We start from the raw sequence: 16,804 nt of genomic DNA, 5'->3' as shown, positions 1-16,804 counted from the left end.
TTGCCAAGTGGTTACCTTCTGCTCCGATTTTCCAACAATTTCCAACCAATTAATTAATTAATTCTAAAAATTAATTTCGGTCCTTTTTTACCCTACCCAAAATTTAAAATGCCCATCCACAATTTGATTGGCTAGGCCATTTGCAACCTCAAGTGGTCTCCAACATCAATTGACCCTTAGACTGGAATTAATTAATTCATTAATGCCTCGTCCCTAGTGTCACCACTAACACTTAATAACCAATTAACCACAGTAAAGCATATACTCAGTATAACCCATGGCTGAAACTGTCAATGGCATTCACTAATCATGTTGCTGGCCATGGAACAAACTGAAAACCATTGAAAATTGAGCACAAACTGATCATACGTTGATCTTGAAACTAATCACTGACAACTACAAATGTGATCTCAAACTGATCACAAACTAAGTGCAAAAACTGATCAAAAGTTGATGCATAATTGATCAAAAAGTGACCATAAATCAATCTCTAACTACTCATGAACTAAGCGGAGACTGATCAGAAATTGATCCCAAACTAATGCAAAAACTCATGGATAAGTATAATTTCAGAGCCGCAATAACAACCATACTTATCTCCATGCATCTCACCATGACTAGTACACTAAGTAGCAACCTTATGGTAGACATATTGTCACCACAATACCTTGGATGCATACCAAATATATTCGAGATCCACTACATACAAGAGCTGTCCACAACTAGACAAGTGAAAGTACTACCTCCCCCTTGAGCATCAAGCACTGCTTTAGACCCCTACTATACTAAACCTGACTGAGCTCGGAACCAAAGTTGGATCTAGCTGAAAGGCGTCTACATAAAGCTACAACAACCAAGAATGGTCTGCCAAGTCATTCTCTTCCATCCATTTAGCATCCATTGGTGAATAGTTCTAAAACTTCACCAAATACCTCATCTACCCTTTGTTTCCTTACATGCCAAAATTTGCTCAGGTACCAAGATCTCATCTAGCTCCTCACCCTCGAGCTGAATTTTAATAGATATATCCTTCAACACATCAGCACGAAAAGGCCTCAACAAACTAACATGAAAGGCATTTTGTATCCACCAACGTGAAGGTAATTTCAGCTTATATGCAACATTACTGATCTTCTCCAACACTTGGAAGGGTCCATAGTATCTCATACTCACCTTCTGATATAACCTCTCTCTCCCTTTCATCTTTTTTAGCCTTGCCTTTTCAAAATGTAGCAATATATAATTGCCCTCTACAAATTACAAAGCACATCTATGACGATCGACTGCCTTCTTTTGATTTTCCTGAGTCATCTGAAGCACATACTTTATCTTTGCATAGGTTGCATCCAAGCTTTCCACATAGCAATCAACCTCAAACATTTTATCCTTAGTGTACAAGATAAGCGGTACCTTCTTACCACCCTCAACCACCTCAAATGGCGCTTTGCCAGTGAAACTATGCACAGTATTGTTGTATGCAAACTCAACCAATGGAAAATATTGCTCCCACTATGTCTTATGGTCTAATACATAGCACCTTAAAAGATCCAATACTGTGGAATTTGCCTCTTTGGACTAACCATCTGTCCGCGGAAGGATGATAAGAATTTCAGCATGGTATCCATATTCTCAAACAACCCCTTCCAAAATAAACTAGTCATCTGAGGATCTCGATAACTAACGATCAACTTTGGCATACCATGATACTTAAAGATGTGCTGCAAAAACAAGTGTGCCTTATGATCACCCTTTATCTTCTTCCTCACCGGAATGAAATGGGCATATTTGCTACACCTGCAAATGATAGTTTATATTCTATCATTCCCTATAGGTGTCCTAGGAAGCTCAAAATAAAATCCATAGCAATGTTCTACCAAGGCCTGTCTATAATAGGCAAGGGCAGCAACAAGCCCGTCATCTTTTATCTATCATGCTTCAAAGTTCACCTTCTAACATATGATCCATGTCCTAACAAGCTGCTCTATATCATGCCTCAAAGCTGGCCAATAAAAGAAATGTTTCAATGCTTTGACTGTAGCATCAATCCCTCTATGCCCCCTACATAAGGAGGAGCATGACTCTCACTGATCACTCTAGGCCTCAACTACTTTGTGATACGTCGTCCATACATCGTCAGAAAACCATCTCTAAGCACAAAGTGCTCATGCCTTTGGCCATTGCCAAGCTGGTCATATACATTGGCAAAATCCAAATTAGCAACATCCAGACCCTTTATGATATCCAACTCAATGTGATAAACTATACTAACAGTTGAAATCTCCATTTTATATGACTGTGCATCAGCCACAACATTCTTTTTACCATCAATGTATACAATCTGAAAATGAAATATATAGAGAAAATTTGACCACCTCATATGTTTCTCTGATAACTTGTTTGCATGGTCAAAAAGCACCTCAATGTTTGATGGTTCATCCGCATTATGAAATCAACACCTAACAAGTAGTATTTCCATGTAGATAGTGCATGACTTACAACCAAGAGCTCTTTCTCATAGACCTGCGAATTCCTTTGTGCACTATGGAGAAGATGACTCTCATAAACCACGACTTGGTCATCCTACATTAAAACAACCCCAATGTTGTTTCCACATGCATCACATTGAACCACAAATTACTTCCTTAGTTCGGGCAACACAAGCATAAAATCTGAAGTCATCTTTTCCTTTAACTTTTCAAATGCTAAAATTTTCACTGCTATCCATCTAAATGGCACATTCTTCTTTAGCAAAGCATGCAATGGAGATACAATTTTAGCAAAACTATGTACATACTTCCTATAGTACGAACATAAACCCAAGAAACTACGAATCTCATGTATATTCTTCAAAGGTGCCCATAGACATATTGCCTCAACCTTTATAGGGTCTATACAAATACCATCAGCTCATACAACGTGCCCCAAAAAGTGGATTTCATGCAAAAAGATTTCACTTTTCTTGTCATTAATAACGAATCTATGCTTACGCAGCTCATTGAACACAATGTCCAAATGCTTTCTATATTGTGCCACATTCTTTGAATAAACAATCATATCATCAAAGAAGGTGCCCACAAATCCTCTATGTGGCCTGAAGATGCGATCGATCACCCAATTAAAAGTGACAGAAGCATTCATAAGTTCAAAAGGCATGACAATAAACTCATACAACCCAAAAGATGCCCTTGCAATCTATACATAACATCATCAATCCAAGGAATCGGAAACTGATTCTTTATCATGATTTTATTCAAAGCACGATAGTCAATGCACATAAATAATCCTTTTTCTACATCAAAAGTACTGGAGAACAAAATTGTGAAGAGTTGGGCTGAATAAACCCTTTTTCTAACAGTTCATTCACTTAGCTCATAATCTCCTCCTACCAAGTTGCACTAACCCTATAGAGTGGCTTATTAGGTGGGCTACTTCCAAGGATAAGTTTTATGCTATGCAAGGTATGTATAAGGATGTTGCTCACTTTGTGGAAACATGTACGACATGTCAAATGTATTCATCTGTAAGACATCAGGATAGATTGCAACCCACATATCCCTTATCTCTTCATTTTAAGTGGATGGTGGATTTAGTCACGATGCCTACAGATCTTTGGCAAATGAGATATCTTGTACTTGCCCGTGAAGACTTGACTAATCAAGTAGAAGGGAGAGCTCTACGTACTAAGACAACACAAATGCAATGTATACTTTTCTCTTAGAAGAGATCTTTTGTCAATACGACTATGTGAGAAAAATTACAACAAACAAGGGTGAGCTGGATGCAAATGAAGCTCATGATTTCTTTGCACGATTGGGAATAAAGCTTGCTTTAACTTCAACTTATAACCCTAAAGGAAATGGCATAAGTGAAAGAGGTCATCCACCTATTGTGAAGGCATTGACAAAAGCATATGGAGAGAATGTAAAAGGGTGGCCACAATTGCTCCCTTTCGCTTTGTGGGCTAACAGAACAACTCATAGCGTTGTTACAAGATATATGCATGCTGAATTGATGTACGGTCAAAAACGTATTATGGTGATAGAAGAGATAACAATCACATGGAGTGTGCTACTGTCATGAGGACATGTATTTTTGAAACCTCACTTAACATGTGGATTGATTTTTAATCACATGATTAAGTAAATGTTGCACATGTGAGGTGCAATTGGGGTTAAAGTAAATTTACGAGCCCAAGACCCGAAGAAATCACAGGATGTCAAAGGCAAAAGTTACTATAAGCTATGCTGCACAGATACTTGGTGATATCTAGTGTCAGTTGTTGGCCTAGGTCATCCATTTGGCCGTAAGTGTCAGTTGGTGACACTAGAGAAGTGGCGTTTAATGGTACCTAACGCCAATCTGATAGTCAAGATGGCGCAAAGACACTCGCGAATGGAAGTTGCCTAGCCAATTTAATTATTGGCCAATCAGACTATTTTTCGAGGCATCGAAATAATTATTATATTAATTTTCAATATTTAAAGACTGAAATTTAATATTTAATTATGAAAAATGTTGAAAAAACCGTTTGCGAAGGCTGTCGCTTGTCCAAAATGCCCATGCAAAACTGAAAAACGTCTTTAGAGACTGGAGAGAGGCATTTTTATGATTCAGCTTGCAAGAGAGAGAGGAGGAGAGGCTATTGGTCTGATTTGCAGCCATTGGAGGACCTTCTGAGGCAACCAAGGGCAGGAGAAGACCAATTAACAGTAGATGACAACATCTACAAGCTGCTGAGACAGGGAAGCAGCAGTAAATGACTGATTTTCTTCAGTTCTTTGCATCTACAAGCTGTTGTGGCAGGGTAGCAGCTACATTTGACTAATTTTCAGTCATTCTTCGCAACAAAACTCTGAATTTTCTCTCTCTATAGCTTTCCCTCTCATCTCCCAGCCATTTCATAGCCTTGCTCCGAAGATCTCAGCATTTGGATCCCTGGAGGCTGAGAAATTTCAGATTTCTCTGTTGCAAACCCTAATCTGAAGCAGAAATTAGGGTTTAGCAACAGCTTTGGGAATCGTGCTAGAAATTGGAAGCTCCAAGTCTTAGATTGAACAAGACTGAAATTGTTTTTAGCCTATTCAAGTGAAGGGACCAGCAAATAATTTAATTTGGGGCATTTCCATCTCCATCAAAGCGGGTGAAGGCCAATTAATTGCCTGAATCAAGAGGCAAATCATATTAAAGACTTCTGGTGATTTTGAACAGCAAGGGAAGTTGGAATACCGAAAGGGATTGGGAGAATCCCATTATAAATCAACTTCTTCTCAATAAAGCTAAAGAAATACCAAAAGGGGTGCCAATTTTGGGGCCAATCGGGTGTGCATTGTCCAAGATCAGTAGGTAAAGTTGTATTTTCAGATTTGCATTAATTGTTTGCTACTGTAATTAAGTTGTTTGCATTAATTGTTTGCTACTGTAATTAAGTTGTAGTCGAGAGGAGTTGTTGGCCTTACATATTATTAGACAGTTGGAAAGAAAATCAGAAAATGTAGAGGCAACAGTTGCAAAGTTAAGGGCAGCAAGGATACAGAACAAGAAACTGTTTGACAAAAGACATAGATTGAGGCCAAGAACCATACAAGATGGGGATTGGGTACTAGTTTATGACAGCAGTTTAGACAACCAGCATAGTGTCATGCATAAAGTCTCCAAACGATGGTTTAGACCCTATGTGGTAAGACAGGTATTTGATAATGCTACTTATGCATTATGAGTTGGATGGGACAACCATAAAACTTCTGATAGCAAGGAAAAGAATCAAATTATTCAAGAGGCGGGAATCTACTACCTATGAGTTGCCAAAATTGGAAGAAAATAGTGGCCATGATACAAGGGCTAGCCAAGAAGATATGAAAGATGAAGCAAAGGATATGGTTGTAGAGGATGAGGAGGACTCAGAATCCGGTGACAACTAGGATTTTGGCACGTACCGGAGGATGTGCAGATTCAGAGGGGGTGGATGTGGTGTCACTACGCAAACACAGTGTGAAAAAATTTGGAGTGCATGATTATCCGACTTTCTTATTGATCTAAAGAGACAATGTCATCATAGTCATTAGTGATAGTGTCCATAGTATGGATGGTTTTAAAATACTGGAGTTTTGGACAATTTTAGCTTATTTTTTATATTTTGGATATTATTTCTTGTAAATATCCTAAAAAGCTAAGGAAACTTTTAGAATAGGGTGGCATGCAAAAAGCAAGTTGCTTTTTCAGCCATTTTGGGAGATTTCATGCAAAAATAAGGATAGCGAAATCGTGTGCATCACGATCGCAGTTAACAGGCAGCAAACAACACTCTGAACAGGGGGAAGGAGTGATCAAGGAGATTTCTAACTATGCATCCTAGGGTTTTACCTCCCTTTCGGAGCCAACGGAACCATTAAATTTGCAGTCTGAGCAACAGAAAATAAGCTATTGTTTGATTCACGTTTTTGGGCTACAAGGTAGCTCCAAGAGATCTAATGCTTGGAGATTTCTTCTGAGTAGTCCTAGACAAGGAATTTCAAGTTCTATCAATACATAGTGCTTTGATTCATTATCCTTTGTCTTTATCTTCTATACATCTTGTCTATTTTTTTTCTTCTCTTCCATCTCCTATTATTTACTTCCTTCTATCTCTGATCCCCAGTGGATACAACCTTTCGACTAAAACCCCTCCGAGACCGAGTAGCATATACGTGATGGAGGCTAGGCCTCCCCCCTACACACTTTCAAGGTATTCCTTTGGGAGTGCATCCCAAACATATCCGAGTATGCCCCACTTGATACCACAGTTTGCCTCCATGGCATTACCTAGTGGCCCAATTAATTATTCTTCCATTCCCCATTCAACATTTAGGCATGACTTACATGTCCCGGTGCCTCTACCTCCCCCATCGGCACCTTATGGAAACATTCATGTTCCCAAGCAATCTACATCAATTAGCATCCATTGGACACTCATAGCCTATTCCTACCTACCCCCCTCCTCCACGAAATCCACCTTATCCACCTTCATATTCTACACCACCCATCTACCCCTCCCCCAGCTTCCCATTCATCCTCATTTGCCAAGCATGCTTTTCCAAACAAGACTCATTTTAACCATCGCATCACCTTAGATCATGAGCTTCAAAACTTCATCACTGGTAAGGATGACTTGAAATTCAAGCTAGCTAAATATTGGCATTTACTCACTAAGTTCTCAACCATTGAGACCTCTAAATCCCCTGACGATCAAGTTACATGGTTCCTTAATAAGCTGCCGCATAAATATTTTCATTTTGTGCAGCAGGTGATCTCACAACCTCGGATGCCCATATTCTATAAATTTAAGTGTCAACTCCACTGTTACACTCGGTTGTTCGGTCAATTTCATGGAACATCCTCCACAAAAGGGGCCCTTGTTGCTGTTGAGAAACCCTTCACCCCCAGTTTGCATTTTGCGTTTCTGCGTTTTGCCTTTAGGGTTTGCAGTCCCCAAAAAGGGGAACCATCCTAGACTGACTGTGCCTATTTATAGGTCACTCTCTCATTCATTCCTCACGGCTGATTCATTCAGTCCGTCACCTCTTCTCTCCAGCCACTCCACTACCCTCAAACCCCTTTAGGAGGACATTGCGGTTCGTGGTTCGTGGCTATCTTCATCATCTTCCTTGTGCTACGGCACCCTTGTTCCCTTATATCACATTCACTCCATGATTCGGAACTTCATTATTCCATTCATCAGAGTTTCTTCTCTCTTCTTTTCTTTTCTCCATTTTTGCCGAGTTCACTCCGTGCTCCTCCCCGCCAACCCTACTATCTCGCTGATACGTCATCTTTTGGCATGGTATTAGAGCCGGTTTTGCTCAAACAGTAGCAAAGATCCTCCACTCCAGTGAAGGCAAAGACCGGTGGCGGGTTTGGCATCCACTTCTCTTCTTCTTCCGCTACATCAAAATCTCGTTTTTGCAGGTTTCAGGTGTTTTCAGCTTGCTGCCCACACCCCTTTCGCAAAGGACATCGTAGTCTCAGCTGTCCCTTGCTGTCATCTACAGTCTAGCGCCTATTTCCAACCTTCCACCCGCAGTTTGCAACTATTTACAGCAGAACGACTGTTGCTGATCACTCTCCATTCAAAAAACAATCTCGTTTTTGCAGATTTCAAGTATTTCAGCTTGCTGCCCACACCCCAAACACAAAGGACATCGTGGTCCAAGCTGGCCATTGCTGTCTACAATGGTATAGCGCCTGTTTCGAGCCTATCACACACTGTTCGGAGCTGATTTCAGCATATTGACTGCTGCTGCTGTTTTTTCCTACGTTTTTAGTCTTTCTCTCACTTGTTACCTAAGTTTTTAGTCTTTCTCTCTCCTACAAGCTGTCTTGCCTGCGTTTTTAGTTTTTCTCCTGCTGCCTGCGTTTTTAGTCTTCCTCTCTCCTGCAGCCGTCCTGCCTGCGTTTTTAGTCTTTCTCTCACCTACTGCCAGCACTTTTAGTCTTTCTCTCTCCTCACCTGCATTTTTCTATTGGTTGCAACCTCTTACTACTGGTTGCATCCTCCTCCCACTTGCAGCTCACTTCCGGCCCTTCCACTACCCTCCCACCCTTTGAGGCGGACATTGCGGTTTGTGCTTCACACTGCCCTCACACCCCTTGAGGCGAACATTGCGGTTCGTGGTTCATGGTGGATGACCTATTCCTTCTTCAGCAAGGCACACTCGTATCCATGGCTTCTTTACCAACAGATGACCAGACTACTGGGTGCTTCTACTGCGGCATCACCAGACACACCACTGACTTCGACCTTTGCTCCCCACCCCCCCGGAGTATATGCGTCTTCCACTAGACACTCCTTGTGCCACCTCTCCTTTCTGGGCCACAAAGATCGTTCTGCATCGGCTATCAAAGTACTATGCTCAAGGCAATAAGACACATCTGATGCGCCCTAAGTCCTTTCGAGCACATGGAGGATCGATTGACGCTACAACCTCTTGGAGATCGTCGCAATGCCAGTGGCAATCTTCTCCCACTTATTTTCAAGTATAGTGGCTTCCACAACCTACGGCTCTGCAATCCGTTCCACCGAGAGACTGTGATTGTCTGATACTGTCTCCTCGTCAATCCGCTCCTTCGAGAGACAGTGGCTGTTCGACTCCTTCCTCTTCTTCGGCTACTCAATCCGCTCCACTGAGAGACAGTAACTATTGCCCACCTCTTACTCATTATGAGCCCCACCCCCACCCTCCACTACTCAGGTTCGAGAGGCTACCTCTGGAAGCTCTTCAGCACCCTAGATACCTTCTTTGGCACGACCGGCGGCACTTCCTTCGTCATTCGACATTTCGAAGTCCGTGATCCATGAGTTTTTGGATTCCCTATCTACTTTAGAGGGGGATGTTATTTCTTTGTCCTTAGAGGGGGCATCTACTTCTTCAACTTCAGCGGGGGCCACTCCACCTCCCACCTCAAAGGGGGAACCTACTCCACATGAAGTTCTTCACCCATCCTCTACTTTCTTGGGGTGGCTGTCTTCGACCAGTCATCTCTTCAACTGATACCCAGGATCTTTTGGTACCACCTAGATCGGGACCTCGGAGGTTCAGCCACGACTTGGTGACAAGGCCTTTGTATACCTTCCAGCATGGATGCACTGAGCTAGTGGCTTCTCTCTCGAGGTTGTGTTTCGGGTTCTCCAGTTCACTCTGTCTACTGGTCTTTACCGCAAGTTCCCTTTCCGGTGGAAATCTTGGATCTTAGGGATTCTCTACCCCCTATGCATTGCATGATTTCATCATCTATGTACTAGGGCGCTTGGGCAAGTGAACAATTTCCCCAAGAGGGACACTGTCCAAGTGGCACCTACTGCATGAGCATTCTTCAGCATGTAGCATTGCATCTCCACCTCACTCTTCTCTTGTTCCTCTTTTTTGGGCCTGAGAGGGGGTGTTGAGAAACCCTTCACCCGCAGTTTGCATTTTGCATTTCTGCATTTTGCATTTAGGGTTTGCAACCCCAAAAACGGGCGTCATCCTAGACTGGCTTTGCCTATTTATAGGTCACTCTCTCATTCATTCCTCACGGCTGATTCATTCAGTCTGTCACCTCTTCTCTCCAGCCTCCACTACCCTCACACCCCTTCAGGAGGACATTGCGGTTCGTGGTTCATGGCTGTCTTCATCATCTTCCTTGTGCTACGGCACCCTTGTTCCCTTGTATGACATTCACTCCATGATTCGGAACTTCATTATTCCATTCATCAGAGTTTCTTCTCTCTTCTCTTCTCTTCTCTTCTCCATGTTTGCCGAGTTCACTCTGTGTTCCTCCCCGCCAACCCTACTGTCTCGCTGGTACGTCATCTTTTGACAGTTGCATCTTCCTAGAAGGGGCAACAAGGGAAGGACAAACAAACTCAACCTTTCAACAACATCTACAGACTATATCCAAACCAAGTTAGTGAGTCACAAGGAACTTCCCAATTAAAACTCAAACCCGGGTAGCAAAATGTACCAAAAAGAAATCGGTATTGTCAACATTGTCAAAAGGCTGGTTTGACGACAAGTGTCGTTTAAAGGCTAAGGGCAATCCACCCAAGACTCATGTCTCGAGCCCATCTAGTGTGGGTGCTCTCGCCCCCCCTCCACAGCCGAGACATAAGGCTAAACCCACTAATCACATGGCAGCTAATTCTTCTGCTCTCTCTTCACTTGAGGAGTTGTCAGAAATGTCTGTCCGTCCTATTGTTGTGGACTTTAGTTATCCGCGGGTATGTGTTGCCTCTCTTGAGGACCGACTTGATGAGTCCCTTTCCCACTCCAAGTTGCCCTCTTCTTCAAGTTTACAACAAAAAGCACTTGAGCCCACTTTCTCTAGAGACCGTTCGGCCCAACAAATTATGGAGCCTTCCTCCAGTTCAAATCACCTTGATACTGACCGTGATTCCTTTCTACCTTCCACCTACACATCACTTGATCCTTGTAGGGCCCGCTCTAGTTTGTCTTCTCTTTTTCACTACATATTTCTCCTTTTACTTTCTTACATTCTTAGTATGTCTACCTTTTCGTAGTGGAAGTCCCATCACATTTGTCCATAGCACTCACTTGCACACATTTGCTTCCACAAGATCCACTGCCTAGCCAAACCTTGGATAGTTCAGCACTCTTTCCCATGGTTGCATCTTTTGGTGGCACTTCTTTCACAAGATTCATCATTGCCTCTTTGGAGGCCACCTTGGAGACTTCATTTCACACATTTTCAGCTGGACATGTATCTCACTCTTCTTCTTTGGGTGCTACTTCTTTTCTGTATCAACATTGGCATTTGGGGACAGAAGGGATACTTCTCCTTCTACTATCCGCTGGTGAGAGGGTACAGTCTATAGTTTTTCCTTCCACTTTGAGAAGAGGCGGCTTCTTCCCTTAATAGTGACAATGAGGATGCTTCCAAATTTTGTTTCAAACATTTTGTATTATATAGTATGGACATTTGTAACTTCTTCCACACTGTCAGGATGACATGATTGTAAAAGGACGCTTGCGCAAGTGAACAATTCCCTTGCGAGGGCACTATCCAAGTGGCACAGTTGCATCGCATTCTACCTAAGCATGAAAACTTGCATCTTCCTTTGCATTACCCTATGCATTGGCATTTTGTTCATGTAAACATGCATCTGTGCACATTTATCCCGTTTCGATCACCCTTGGAGTGGTCGCCTCTAGATCCACCATACTCTTGGCATTGCACATGGCAATCTCCTAAGGCAGTTTTTCCCCTACACTTGCATACTGGCTTTGCTTGTCTTGCTTGCTTCCGTGTCGTCTTGCTTATTGCTCCACATATTCTCCATATGATTGGCACACACACACCATTAGGTAATCCCTAGGCACTAATCCAAGTAGTATGTGGGATTGTTTTACTTGTTTTACTTGTTTTATGAAGGTAGTGGAGCCATCCATCCTTATTTCCCATACTTTGAGGCACAGTGATTCATTGGGACACGCACTAATTTGAGACCCTCACTCAATGCTAAATCTTGTGACAAAGCACAACAAAGTCCTCAAAAAAGTCTCCCAGAAAAAAAATCCATTGTTGATTCCATCCGCCTTTGCAGGACTTGGTGGGACCTTGGGAAACTGGAGACACCCTTGGTCCAATGCCCTAGTCTCTCTAAGGTGATCACTTGGGCTCCCTTGGTAAGATAACCATCGCCTTTGTGGTCTTGGTAGGTTACTAGACAACCAACGTGCACTTTTGCCCGATGCCCTAGCTGCTTTGGGATGGGAGGCCTTGGGATAAAAGAAAATACACATAAAATGACTTACTTCTAATGGCTTTGTTTTGGGCCTGAGAGGAGGTGTTGAGCTTTGCATTATCCTGACTTAAACAACCCCAAAACATACTTAATTAATAAAGAAACCTTCTTGTTTTAAAAAGAAACGCGATCCTAGAGAGTTATTATGTCCCATATGCAAAACCCTAATTTGGGTGCCCCAAACTTTCTATAAGTAGACATGCAGCCCACCACTCTCCCTCAATCTCGTTTTGTAAGTTTCAAGCCCTCTAGCTTCACTACACACATCCTATTCACAAAGAACATCTTGTCCGAAGCTGCCCATTACTGTCTACATCAGTCTGGCACTTGTTTCTAGCCTCCATCGCACAATCTACGCTGATTTCTACTACGTTTGTTGATCAATCACATCATCTATGACACACAAGAAACTTCCACAAGGTTACTATTATATACTACTTAGATCAAATCTATCACCTTGTTTGTTTGTATCGTGATTCGTACTAACCAGTTGCTCTCTAAGATCCATTTGACTACAGTAAACTCATTGTGCTAATTTCACACATCATCATAGTCCTAAACCCAAGCCACAAAGGCCTATGTGGCTTTTCTATCTACTTGAAGCCTATGATTTCACTTTGGCTACATTGCACTAGGCTCCTCCACTCCTTGAGCATCCATTTATTATACCTAGTTTAATCCTTCCTCTAGGCATACATTTATTGGTCGTGTTATTTCTGTGGCTTCTCTTAGCCCTCTTGTTCTCACATCCCTTTTTTTTTTAACCTTTTACAAGCATGAACATTTGTATAAAACTTGATACAAGTAGTGAACTATGTTAGAGAGTGGGTGAGCATAGTCTTAGGTATGCTAGCACATTAAAAAAATGTGCCTTCGATACATTTGTATGTTAAGGCAAGAGATTCAAGGCGGCATTTGTATCAATAAGTAAAACCAATCATCCTGCCATTGCAAACCGTGCTCTGAGCCCTTGTGCAGATGAAATCAAAGTGACAAAATCATGCAAGCACTGAACCTATATGAAAGAGTTGTTAAATGTAATATTGGGCATGCTAGCACAACAGCATATGTCTTTAATATTCCTAAATTTTTATCAAGGCAATCTCTATATCAATAGAAAAATATGATATTATCCTAAGATTGAGAATAGTACTCAAAACCATTGTTCACATGGAACCAAGGTGACAAAATTAACACTTAGGTTTACAAAGAATAAGCTCAAAGAATCACCAAATGACGCATTAAACATGCACACACACACATGCCACAAAACACCCACCGAAGAAGAAGAAGCGATTGTCGAAAATAGAGCAGGCCCTTCCCAGGTTCACACTCTAACATCTGATGTACAACAGCCAATGAACCTATGTCATCAACACACGACCACCGCTCATACAGCTGCATCCAACAATCTGCCCTTGTCCAATGATCCACATGTTCCCAAAGCAAACGCAGCAAATGCCCAGCTGCAACCCTTCCAGAGTACAGCATATAACTCGGATCAAGAGTTAAAATAGCCCTAATGTCCCTGAGGGCTCCTTCATAATCTTGAAGATCTAAACAAATATAAGCTCGCCATTCAAGACAGTCAGGTGTAACCTTGAAACCCAGAATGCGATTAATCTCAGCAATGGCTGCAAGCAGCTTGCCTTCAACCATTAAAGTCGCAGCTCTGTATTTGTATGGAAAAGTCAATGTAGGATCCAACTCTGTTGCTAAATTCAAATTCAAGAGCTTATCCTGACCTTTGCAGTAAATTGCTCTTTCCTGGTACATCCACCCCATTGGCTTATGGCCAGATATTAGAATGCTTGCATCCTCGTAAGCAGAAATGCAATGACCACACTTGTATTTTGCCCGTGAAACACCTGCAAGTGAGTACACATGCCCTTCCTCTGCAGCTGCCTCAAAGTGTTTCTGGGACTCCTTGTATTGATGTCTGGAAAAAAAAGCACAGCCCATTTGGTGTGAAGCAAGAGCTTTCTGCCTGCAGAAAATGGCAGTATCTCTGAGCTGCTCTAAAAGAGACAGAGTAGTATCAGATGTAATGTCTTCATCCATGGCAACTTGACTAAGAAACGCATAGAGGGCAAAGGATGAATGTCCAACAGAATGTAATTTTCTTCTTCCTTCTGTAGAGCAGAAAAGCTGAAAGACTTGTGCATTATGCAGTGCATGAGGAAGATCCCAAAGCATGTACTGAATGCATGACAACATGAGAGCAAGGGCGCTCTCTTCAAGTGCAAAGTCTACAAAGGCAACAGCATCTTGCAAGTTTCTTATTAGAGCAGCAAGGCTCTTATCACAAGCCATTTTCAACTTCTCACAGCAAAACCTGTTTGAAAATCTCAACACCTCCTGGAGAATATCTCCTGGCAATTGGCTCAAACTACCTGTCCTGCTGAATTTATCCACAGCAATCATCCCTGCAGCTGAGATTCCATTGTGAGAGAAGTCTACTTCACACATTTTAGATTCCACAAAGCACCCATACAGCATCGCTCGAAAGGGATGTGATAAAGAAGCCAAACTCTGTCTATTGCAGGCTACTTTATCTAGGCCAATGCAAAAAACAACCATGTCTTCTTCAACATTTTGGGCTGAACACTGACACACCTCAGGCTCAGAACTTTGCATCAGGTTCCCACATGAGCATGGATCAAATGCCACCGAAGGAGCATAGCCTGCAACTAGTGCTGCTAAAGGGCATTCCAAAGTGTATCCATTGCAGGTCAACAATGCGTGATCACTGATGTCCTCATCTCTTTTCTCATATTTTAGCCAAGCAGCATAAACAAGTTTCTCATGCACAGAAATGGAATGCTGTCGAGCAAGGCATAAACTTCTCCTGGACAGTTTCATCTCATCCATACCTCTAAATATAAATGATTGTTCAAGATAGAGCCTTGACTTAGCCTCATCAGAAGCACAATCAATCTCCTTGTGAATTTCTGCCAAAGCCTCCACATGATCCACAAACTTCAAACAGGGTGACAAATCAGGTTCTGTCAGCTTGGCAGGTGTGCTACAAACACAGACAATCTGTTTAGGTCTGGACAAGCAACCTAATGCACCTTACCATGCTATTCAAACTAGCGAAAAGTGGAAAAAGAGTCAAATATGAGAAAGTAGAGAGAGGAAAATATCCTGCAGCTTCTTTATACCTTGATCGTATTGGAGTGTCTGTCTTTGACAGTCGGCAAGAACCGATTATTATCTGATTGTCCATAGCTGCTTCCACGTAAGAAGCTGCATCACCATGTGTAACGTTGCACAACTCTGCTATGTGGAGCGATCTCATACTTGAACGACGTAAACAAATACAACATTTAGATCGGTTGATTGCTCAGAAGAGTAATACCGTGCCTTCAGTTGTGAAGGTGTGGCCAACGATGTTTTGAGCCTGTACAGAGCAAAGTCATGATCTACAAACCTCCACAAAGTCAGTCCAACACTGCAAGGTAAGTCACATTTGGATTCCAAAGACTGATGGCAATCCAAAAGTCATCCATGAAGACAACTCCACAAAGTCAGTCCAACACTACCAAAGCGAGTCAAAATGTGATTCAAAAGGACATCCGGCATGATGTTCTCCGCTAAATCGCATTAATACAATTGTGGAGGGCTCTTTGTGTTGAACTGGCCACCTTAAAGCCTGGAATCAGAGAACGTTTGGTGGAGGGCTCTTTGTGTTGAGCTGGCTTGCTTAAGTCCTGGAATCAACATGCAAGAAATCCCTGGCATGTATGTTAACGGCATACGCACTGCAGACCAGATCTCGAAAACGGTTAAGTCCGAAACACAGCCGTCTGGCATTGAAAGGATGATCACGGGACTACATTGCTCGCTCCTGTGAGACGAAAGCCGAGCATTACTCCGTCAGGCACGTGAGGATGTGACGAGAGATCGATCCATCTGCACACGACGTGCAGGAACTGTGAGTTGAAGGGGGCATAGACCGAGAAGAACAGTCATGGACCCTGGTGCGGCGTCATGAACCAGCGAAGCGCGAGGGTCCCAACGGCCAGCAGATTCCGGTGCGGCAGTGCCGTGCAATGATAGGGGGGCCCGAACATTTGTCGTGCCTCGATGGAGCGCTTAGATGGTGGAAATCAAGCTGTCTTCTGCTGCTAACTGGACGGATGAGTGCTCCACTGCTCTTTGTCATACCAGATATGACAAGGTGACGTGATCAAAAGGGCCTGCCAACATAAGGCTGGCTTCGCACGCGCCTGCTGGCCCATGCGCATCTAGACCCTATGGGGCCGTCCGTGGACTTAACCAGATTCTAGCTTATACGGCACAGGTCACGCACAGGTCAACTCGACTTGCATGACTTGTGGTAGTGGATTTTAATGGCACGTAAATAGAGGTACTTGGTGAATTGGCTGAAGTCCACCATAAGTGGTGGCACAACTAGATTGGTGGTGTGCCTAGACTTCCTCTAGATCTTGACCAATACCCATAGCTTAATATGGATCAAAGGCATGCAAGGCTGCTCCACCAAAGAGGATATTTTCAAAGTCA

The 16,804-nt window shown here is 42.6% G+C and overlaps 1 protein-coding gene across 3 annotated transcripts in view; it reads right to left on the bottom strand.

Annotated features, from left to right (window-relative positions):
• Positions 1-16,442, bottom strand: part of ETO1 (tetratricopeptide repeat (TPR)-containing protein) — a 30,917-nt gene extending 14,475 nt beyond the window's left edge. For 2 of the 3 annotated variants that reach the window (XM_087691122.1, XM_087691121.1), the window contains exons 1-2: positions 15,442-16,442; positions 13,557-15,302 (exon numbers count right to left, since the gene is read on the bottom strand). In XM_087691122.1, the coding sequence (XP_087547248.1) occupies positions 13,557-15,302; positions 15,442-15,578 (1,883 nt within the window). In that variant the 5' untranslated portion in view covers positions 15,579-16,442. The remainder of the gene's footprint in view (positions 1-13,556; positions 15,303-15,441) is intronic. The other variant, XM_087691124.1, reaches the window with a different exon arrangement.
• Between the last annotated feature and the right edge of the window lie 362 nt (positions 16,443-16,804).

This window comes from Lygodium microphyllum, chromosome 13, assembly GCF_053477565.2.
Source record: "Lygodium microphyllum isolate KBCC chromosome 13, Lygodium_microphyllum_v1.1.10, whole genome shotgun sequence".
NCBI classification, from domain to species: domain Eukaryota; kingdom Viridiplantae; phylum Streptophyta; class Polypodiopsida; order Schizaeales; family Lygodiaceae; genus Lygodium; species Lygodium microphyllum.
Note: the sequence above shows the minus strand (reverse complement) of the source record. Positions and strands in the feature narration are given on the sequence as shown.